General features: G+C 43.3%; 1 protein-coding gene across 1 annotated transcript; it reads left to right on the forward strand.

Annotated features, from left to right (window-relative positions):
* The first annotated feature begins 4,977 nt into the window (after positions 1–4,977).
* Positions 4,978–9,609, forward strand: nr4a1 (nuclear receptor subfamily 4, group A, member 1). Its single transcript, XM_070968443.1, has 7 exons — positions 4,978–5,063; positions 5,867–6,665; positions 6,760–6,889; positions 6,974–7,137; positions 7,221–7,423; positions 7,537–7,715; positions 8,171–9,609. Exons 2-7 carry the CDS (start codon positions 5,877–5,879, stop codon positions 8,425–8,427), a joined length of 1,722 nt encoding a protein of 573 aa, XP_070824544.1. The 5' UTR covers positions 4,978–5,063; positions 5,867–5,876; the 3' UTR covers positions 8,428–9,609.

The raw sequence follows: 9,609 nt of genomic DNA on the forward strand, positions 1-9,609 counted from the left end.
AGACAATATATTTAATGTTTTCCCTCATCGGCTTCACTGATTTTTGTCCATATCTGCTTATTCTGGGACAGGAGCAACAAAAGACTGAGAAAGATGTGGAACGCTCCAAAAACACCTGCTCATTGGTAACAGGTGATAGTATCATGATCAGGTATGAACCAGGGACAAGTTAAAGGGAAACATGAATAAATCAGTGGAGAAAGACGCTTTCAAACAGAACACGAGTGGTCATGTAAAAAAAAAAAAAAAGCCATTTGAACGCCTGTGGGAGATGTTGGAGTGATGTGTTGGATGGTGCTCTCTCCACAATCATCATCAAAACACCAAATGAGTGAATATCTTTTGGAAAAGAAGGTGTTCCAGAAGAGTGACTTACCAGAGAGACCAACACAGAGTGTGTGTTGGTCAGTCAACCCACCGCGTCCACCAAGTATTATCCTTGAATTTCTTCCAAACATTCATGCTCCCCAGAGGATGAAGCCTACTGACTTGAAATGTTAGCATGCTAGCCTGCTAAACTACCACAGAGACAATAGTAAACATAATACCTGCTAAACAGCAGCATGCTTGTCATTGCATGTTGGCACACTGATGTTGGCATTCAGCTCAAAGCACCACTGTGCCTAAGCACACCCTTACACTGTCTCGACTGTATGCCATTGACATCCATCCATGCTGCTTGTTAAGGTTCACTGCCATTATCATTATGCAAATGGGAGGGCACATTATCAGAAATATTAGAACTTCTCAATCTAGTGCTGTCCAATATACCACCACTACAAAGTACAGCTTCAAAATGTACCACTGAACTGAATCCAGTAGTCTTCACTCAAACTGAATTTTAAAAGTAAGGTGGCATTTATTACATGGTGGTTGCATTGCAGTGGATTACATCATACAGGTGTTTCTATATTTCAGGACCCTCAGACTGTAAGTCTATAAACAATAAATTTTAGATCAAGTGCACATATAAATAAAACATACATATATATACGCATTCACACCCATACACAAACATGAGTTCATATCATGTTGCAAGGATCCAAACAATCCACACCCTACACACCCCATAAAACCATCAGTGTGACTTCTTAGCATGAAGTGGGCGGTGGGCACAAAGTTTGAACCTGATCACCTTGTGCTGGAGGTCCCGATGTTCCACCCGCTCGCTGATGCTGATATTTTGGGTGCAGAATATGAGCTGTGTCAGACACAAATTTATCTGCACGTCCTAAAACAGGCGGCTCGTAGATCGAGTAAAGAGGCAGGTGTTGCTGAACTCCTGTCGTGCTCTCACAACGTGTTTTCACTCAGTGTATGTGCAGAGGTATGTGCACGAAGACAGCAGAGGAATAAATGTGTGAGCTTGTTTTTATCCTTTTCGTGTTTGAAATAAGATCATTTTCAGCACACCATTTCTAAAGTCTGTCTTTTGCAGACTGGTGCACTGAAGATCATCTTATATCAGACACATCAGAATATTTAACAACATAATTTGCAGAGTTTATGTGATGACACTCTAAATTCAACAGGACACATCCAAGGACTGTGTTCATTCATTGTGTACAGCTGCTAAGGAATCAATGATACCACTTAATAAAATAAATAATCTTAATCTATGTTAATTTAACCTATTCAGTGAATGAGGCTGTAAAGACTTAAACTAATAATTGTGCATAAGGAGCAAAATCCTCTAAAATTTGGAGAAAAGATGCAAAGTACAACTGATAGCATGATGTCTGCTTCATTTACATCTGTATGCAAAGAACCAGGAATCTAATAAGCAACTGATTTCAACAGCTGTAACTTCTCTCCAGCGGCAACAGTTGGAGATTAAATCAGCATATCTGATGAAAACACTCTGTTATCAGCGTCATGACAATGCTGGTCTCGCTCATGGATTCCCCACGGTTCCCCTGGCTGCTTGCAGATTTTTAATGACACCTTAAGCGGTGGAATATCTGTCTGAACTGAAGAACTAGAGGATTTCTCCACAATGACAAACATCTTCTCAACTCAAAAATAGCACTCTGGAGGAGCAACAGGTGCTGGGTGGAGCTCTGGCTATGCGCTAATACATAACAAGTGAGTGTGTGTGTGTGTGTGTGTGTGTGTGTGTGCGTGCGTGTGTGTGTGTGTGTGTGTGTGTGTGTGTGTGTGAGAACAGTTGCACATTAAGGCCACATTTCTTGCACGTCGCATTAAAACGTCCAACCTCTTCCAACTTCTACACACACACACACACACACACACACACACACACACACACACACACACACACACACACACACAGATTACAAGTGACAACAGCTCTTTGTTCTTTCAACTAATAACTTGAATCTGTGTCCAAAGGAGATCCATGGAGAGGTCCTCATGACAGAATGTGCCCTGTGTCCGATAACCCAGATCAGATAACCAGTGACATCAGTTTCTGTGCAGCAGGAAGGCCCAGCCAGTGCTGGCATGACATCACAGATGCCCAGTCATTCACAGGAAAGAGGAAAAAAGCTTCAATTGGAGGGTGATTCGCTTCCACCACATGCTGCAGCCGGTGATTCTTGAGCCAAAAAGGTGTACAGTCCAAGAATTTAGTCTCTGATGCAGCTGATGGCAACCATACAGCAGGAATGAAGATCCTTGTAGGGGACATAAATCTGTTTACACAGTCACATTGTGGGGACTCACCTTCCTTATGGGGTCAAAATGCAAGTCCCCAGAAAGTAATGATTCAATTTTAGGCTAAAGATTTGAGCTAATGTTATGGTAAGGTTAGGTTTAGGTTAAGGTTAGGGTAAAAGTTCAGGCTAGGCAAGTAGTAGTTATGATTATGGTTATGGTACGTCTCCAGGAAATGAATGCAAGTCAATGTAATGTCCCCAAAAGTGGTGGAAACGTGTGTGTGTGTGTGTGTGTGTGTGTGTGTGTGTGTGTGTGTGTGTGTGTGTGTGTGTGTGTGGCCTGCTTCCTCTGTTGCACCAGACTTGGAAAGCTCTTATTCCCCTCAGGCCGCCATGGTGTTATGAACGACATTCAGGGCCACTGAGCACATCATTAGTGAGAAAACCGAACTCCAGATGGAAGGAGATTCAGCTCAATTCAAAACGCTTTGTTTGTCTCTCGAGAGGCCATTCAAGGCAAACAAGCCTGCTGACAGAAGTACGTGCAGACATTTAATTTACAGGCAATCTAAAAATAACAAATACGATCAGATTAGACAGAGTTTAAATAGCATGGACCAGTTCAAAGCTGACCATACAACAGCTCAAAGGCACAAAATATGTCAAAAAATACAAAAACTTAAACATGCAAGTGCATTCATCAGTCTGTATATCTGCTGAACTGACCATTCCTTGCACTGTGGATGGTTTCTAGAATAAAACCAAACTTAATTCTTTATGTTTTACAGGCAATCTAAAAACATCCCTGACGGCAGCAGCTTAAAGTCATACAGGACACGTGTGAAGAAGTGAAGGTCTATGATCTCACAGGGGGGCTGTGATCGTGGTCGAATTATGTTCGTTTTATTACACTTTCTAACTGGACCTCACCGGCTTCAGGATCATATGATAAAAATAATACCCTTGAAATGACCTTGAATTAGTCTCTAATTGAGTCTGACAGCCTCACATAATTCAACATTATCATCACGAGTACAATAATTGGATTGTTCTATGGTGTTACTGTGTCCCACCCCTCATATTTGCTTTGCAGCACCTTGATAAAACGCACATTCATTTAGGAAAAATAGAGGCACAAAAGTGAAATAATGAAGTCAACCCTCGGGCCAGAAGATATTGTGCTTTATGATGCTCAGGTATATTCCCAAATACTGTTCAGATCTACTCACCTGTCTGTCCCCAGTGGTTTCCTTTTCCCCCTTTCCTTTCATGTTATTTGTCTGCCTGAGGCTGGGCGTGGCCTCCTAAGGCTTAATTAGGCCTAATCACCTGTGCACCTGTTGTGCATCGGGCTCACTGAGCCGGCAGTATATAAGTTTGGCTTTCTGCACCGCTGCTTGCCAGTTCAGTCATCAGACAATATCTTCAGAGTTGTGCTTATGTTGGATTTTGTTTTGCTTTTGGACAATTTCTCAAACGTCAGTGCCTTCCAGCCACGTCCAGTGTCTCGCTCTGCCTCTACCCTTCCAGTTGTGTTTCTTTCATTTTTCCGCTCCTTAAGAGTGCACTTTCTGTTTAAGAAGTTTTTTGTAATAAATTTTCTTCTGTTCATTCATTCTGCCTACCGGTCTGCATTTTTGAGTCCAGTAAACTATTTTAAGGTTAAGCCTTGACAAATACATTTTCAATCAAACCAGCTCAGACATAGTAAACCTGTAGCAATGAACTGCTTCACCCAGCTTTGGCCCTATGGAGAGCAGCTACAGGTATTTTCATGTCTTTTCTATGATACACACCAGATAAGACTTTTTTTTAATGCTGGTTTTGGTCACATTTCTTTGCTTTGCTTTGCTTTTACCATATTTTTTCCCTCCTATAGACTAAATTTACAAAAAAAAAAAAAAAATCATCTAAGCAGCTGTGACTTCCTGTTTATAAAATCATATTTTTCCACTTCATCAGCAAAGCGTACAACTATACAACAAGGAGACACTAGTTAGATCATTTCATATCGACTGGCCATACTGGTGTTGTCTGCCTCTTCCTGCACAAAATATCGTGTTATATTCAGTTTATCGAGTTTAATTTAAGTCTGTCTGCGTGTGTGTGCCTGCGTGCGTGTGTGTGTGCGTGTGTGTGTAGCAGGAGGACAAAGCTGCGGTTCTTCGCTGTACGCGCGTCAACGGAATCCCGGAGTGCGTCATCAAACGTCTATTCTCTCGAACGCGCGCTGTGATTGGCCGGAGCCTGGAAATCTCCCCGCCCACCGCCCAGCCTTGTATGGAAACCTTTCTCTGACGTCATGGGTACAATAACGCTCATAGTATAAAAATGTTGAGGAGCTGTGAGCGGAGGGACTGCTCCTCAGCTGGGAAACGCTGAAGATGACTGGCGCTCGTTTGCGGAGTACAGACAGTCCAAAACACTTGTAGACGGGCCTAACAGGTAAGAAATATTTATTATTTTCAATACGGTGGACTTGAATGCAGAAACAATTCATTTTTAAATATCACAAATCCCGCGATACTGACACCTTGGCACTTTAAATCGAACAGAGAGAAGCCGCCCTCAGACAGCAACTCTTTTGCACAAAAATACTGTATTTTGCCATGTATTTACATCTGTACCAGCAGGAGCTTAAGTTGTAGAATAAAGTTTGAATATCAAAGTGCACCAGTGAGTGCTCCTTAAGTAACATGCGCCTCACATGCTGGCACTGTACCCCTGCGTGAAAGTCAACCCCGCCTCTGTGCCGTCCAGACATGTGCAGCTGAGCGCATTTATGACATAGTAATATATGATGAAATGATTTAAGACTTCGGTGATAAAGAGCTTTTCTCATGAAATTAAGGATTTTCATGCAGTTTGTTTTGGCGAAGCTGGATTACCAAGTGGGCAACTGCTCCGGGCGTCACAACCCCAGGGGTCCCTGAAAGTCTCTGTTTCACTGTGTAGCCACTGATTTATGATAACCTAATTTAGGTTAAAATAAGATGTAATTTAACTCTTTTAACTGAAATGTTTGCAGCACTATAACATTATGAAATGGCCCTAAGGTGCACCCTGCTCTTGAAGTTTGTGCTAACACAGCAGACCTCCAGCTGAGTGGGGGAACACGAGGGCTACTACTACTCATTTTTGGTCCAGGGACCCTGAGCTGGTTAACTGATCATGGTTTGAAGGATTCAGATAAAGATCTGAAACTCAAACTCTTTTACCTCTAACATTTTTGATTACGTCTTTTCCAGTCTTGCAGCCATGACTTGCATACACCCCCAGCATGGATCGCAGCCCTGTGAGATCAACCTTGGCAGCTCAGAGCTTCAAAGCACGGACTTTATCTCCAGGCTGGCTGTCGATATGAGCAGCCCACGGGACCACCTCGCTGCTCCATCCCTGCCTAGCATCAACTCCCTGGTGGGCACTCAGGCGGGCGACTTTGATGCCTATTCATGTCAGTTCACCACAGCCCCTGCTCACATCACTCCTTCGTCAGGCCAGGAGACCCCCTTCAAGCTGGATGACCTCCAGGTTTACGGTTGCTACCCTGGAACATTCACCCTGAGTTACCCGGATGAGGCGGCTTCCCCTACTGGGTCAGATTATTTTGGCAGCCCTGCATCAGCCTCTTCTCCTTCAACCCCTGGATTCCAGAGTCACCATGCATCCAACTGGGATTCAGCCTTTGGGCCATACTCACCCAGTCCAGGATACTGGGCGGCAGAGGAGACCTCAGTGCCACATGCTCCATCTTTCTTCACTTTTGGCTCGGGGTCTGTGGAGGATATGTCTCATTTGGGTCAACAACACTTACAAGAGCAGGATCCTTTCACTTTGACCCACAATCACCCATCCGCGCTGAGTTTCCACGCCTTAGTGATGGAGCAAGCACACAGCCTTGATGGCACCGAGCAGCTGGATGGGAGCTTATCACCCAAATTAAAAAGTGCCAGCGGAAATGACGGCTGCTGCGCTGTGTGTGGGGACAACGCCTCCTGTCAGCACTATGGGGTTCGCACCTGTGAGGGATGCAAAGGCTTTTTCAAGGTAAGAGCTGGTTTGTCTATGCAGCCAATTAATAATTGAACTATTTATCTAAATGTTTTGAGATGGTTTTAGAGTAATTCTTTTTATTTCACAGCGTACAGTACAAAAAAATTCCAAGTATGTTTGCCTCGCCAACAAGGACTGTCCTGTGGATAAGAGGAGGCGGAACCGATGCCAGTTCTGCCGTTTCCAGAAGTGTCTCGCTGTAGGCATGGTGAGGGAAGGTGAGTTCGGTTCCATCTGACTGGTAGCTGAATTAGAACAGCAACACTGAACTGAAGGTAACAGCTGATCTCACCTTTTTCCAGTTGTGAGAACGGATAGCCTGAAAGGACGAAGAGGTCGCCTGCCGTCCAAGCCTAAAGTCGTCCAGGACGTGACAACCACTGTGTCTCCAGTGAGCATGATCGCTTCGCTCGTGAGGGCCCACATCGACTCCAACCCTGGCGTGGGGAAACTGGATTACTCCAAGGTAAACACAGAATCCCTTCTTCTGGAACACTTGGTCACTCAATTTGGCGTCTGCTTGAACATCTCTGCTGTCTGCAATTTCAGTACGACGACACAGAGGTCAGCCCGAACCAGAAAGAGGATGCGAGTGACATCAAACGGTTCTACGACTTACTCACAGCCTCCATGGAGGTCATCAGGAAGTGGACGAAGAGCATCCCAGGTTTCTCTGAGTTCTGCACAGAAGACCAGGAACTGCTGCTGGAGTCTGCGTTTGTTGAGCTCTTCATCTTGCGTCTTGCATATCGGTGAGTGCAGCTTCTAACAAAACCTTTCAGCGTTATCTTCATACACAGCTTACGTGTAACACTCCTGATGCTTTGCATAAAATCAACAAACCACGTTTCTTTTTCTTTTGAAGTTCCAATCCCGAAACGGACCAGCTCATCTTCTGCAATGGTGCTGTGCTTCACAAAATGCAGTGTGTCCGCGGCTTTGGGGACTGGATTGACTCCATCCTGGAGTTTTCTCAAGCCCTCCATCGCATGAAGCTCGACGTTTCCTCCTTCTCCTGTCTCACAGCCCTGGTCATAATCACTGGTAAGGGCCTCAGCCATCCTCCAACACGTTTGAGTGAGGAATCTGATTTGTGGACAAAACAAGACACTTACACAACACAGGATTGACACAACAGGTGTGACAAAATGTAACACGACCTCGCGTACAGTGCAGAGATGATGCAACATATCACAGCAGAATAAACATAACAATAATGCAGGTTTTTATTTAAAGCGAACAGAACGTAGCAGCATTAATCAACACTAGTGTGTGCCCACTTCAGCACTGTAGTTCTCCTCTTAATAGAGCTTTTTTTTGAGTTGTGGTCCTTTTAAAGCTGATTTAAAAAAACAGAGTAAATGATTAAAAACTTGTCAGTGCATGCTTTCAATGTTTGCAGCCATTATTAGAGTGCATTATTCGTGTGTCAGACAAACTCAGAATAATGAAGTATAATCCTCACTCCCACTCTAACACATATCTAATTTCCTCTGCAGACCGACATGGTCTTAAAGAGCCAGGACGTGTGGAGGACTTGCAGAACCAGCTCATCACCTCCCTGAAAGATCACGTTTCTGGCTGCGGCTCCGACACTTTGAGGCCCAATTATTTGTCCAGACTCCTCGGGAAGCTGCCTGAGCTCAGGACTCTGTGCACTCAAGGCCTCCAGCGCATCTTCTACCTTAAATTAGAAGATATTGTTCCTCCACCACCAATCGTGGACAAAATCTTCATGGATACACTTCCGTTTTGAGTGTGAGATGGGAGACCATCTGTGATATGAAATCTGGAGTTCACATGAGAGCCAAAGAGAACAGAGACTGCACTCATACTTCAGGTAGTATTAAGTGAAACTGCAAGAAGCTAAGACGAATAATAATCCTAAGGGATTGTGCAGCTTCAGGGGAAAAGGGCTACTTGTGAATTACAAAGTCAATGAGTTCTAAAAGTTGCAGAAGCAACATGTATGTGGAACATCCCAAAATGCTCCTCCTAATTTGTGTTTCCAGGATATTGTGTACTGTGCAGACAGAATTAGACAGGCCAGCTCATGGACCAAAAGATGACTGTTTACATACAAAAAAGTGCCATGAATGGAACCATTTCTGATGGAGGGAGGACGATTGCACTTTCCAAACAGTTACAGATTGAATGCAAACAATGCATGTGCCTCATTTCAAGGATTCAATGAGCACAATAATTTAGCTTTTTTTGTTACAAGCTTTTGTTGTGATTTAGATGACTGTAAATTGCACACAAAATACCCGACAAAGCATTATATTTCTACTTAGCTTAAACACTTCAGGTGGTCCCACTTGTTCAGACAAGCAAATCGTTTCACAGAACCGCTTTCTGCCCCCTAAAACTGATGCTTGGTGATCAACATCATTGATATTGATCAACATCCAAAGCATCAGTCACTGAAATCTCCAGTTTTCTTTATTGATGCCACCATAGGTATTTGGTGATAATAAAGTAGGTTAAACCTACAGAATTATACAGTAGTATCATTCATGTATCATGAATAGACATTGAGCAGCTAGTAGTGTATACTGTGTATCATCCAGTACAGTCTTATACACTGGTCTTGTATGTAAATGATTTTGAATCTGTTTTAAACCTGCTGGTGTTATCGCCACATGAACTGTACTCTGCAGTCTGAGGAAAATGCATTTTGTTTTGGGCCTGTTATTTTTACATACTAAGAAGTTATATTTTACTGCCGCTAAACATGAAATGAATCTTAAAACTGCATATTCCAACTGCTTTTTTCATCTTTACACAAAGTATCTGGAAAAGCTTATTGACTTGTGTTGCTCCTGTCGTTTAGGTTGAATTCATACTTAAGAAAATGTGTCCTGCTTGTGCTTGGGCAGCAGATATATATTGTAGTAAACTGTAAACATAAAGATGTTAACAGTATCCCTTATTTTAT

Source organism: Chaetodon trifascialis, chromosome 8 (assembly GCF_039877785.1).
Source record: "Chaetodon trifascialis isolate fChaTrf1 chromosome 8, fChaTrf1.hap1, whole genome shotgun sequence".
In the NCBI taxonomy this organism is placed as follows: Eukaryota; Metazoa; Chordata; class Actinopteri; order Chaetodontiformes; family Chaetodontidae; genus Chaetodon; species Chaetodon trifascialis.

Excerpts from the sequence above, each read along its gene's own strand:
- nr4a1 (XM_070968443.1), top strand. The coding sequence starts at position 5,877 with ATGACTTGCATACACCCCCAGCATGGATCGCAGCCCTGTGAGATCAAC. Across the intron at positions 7,138-7,220 it reads GGAAACTGGATTACTCCAAG|TACGACGACACAGAGGTCAG; the intron begins GTAAACACAGAA and ends CTGCAATTTCAG. Across the intron at positions 7,716-8,170 it reads AGCCCTGGTCATAATCACTG|ACCGACATGGTCTTAAAGAG; the intron begins GTAAGGGCCTCA and ends TTTCCTCTGCAG.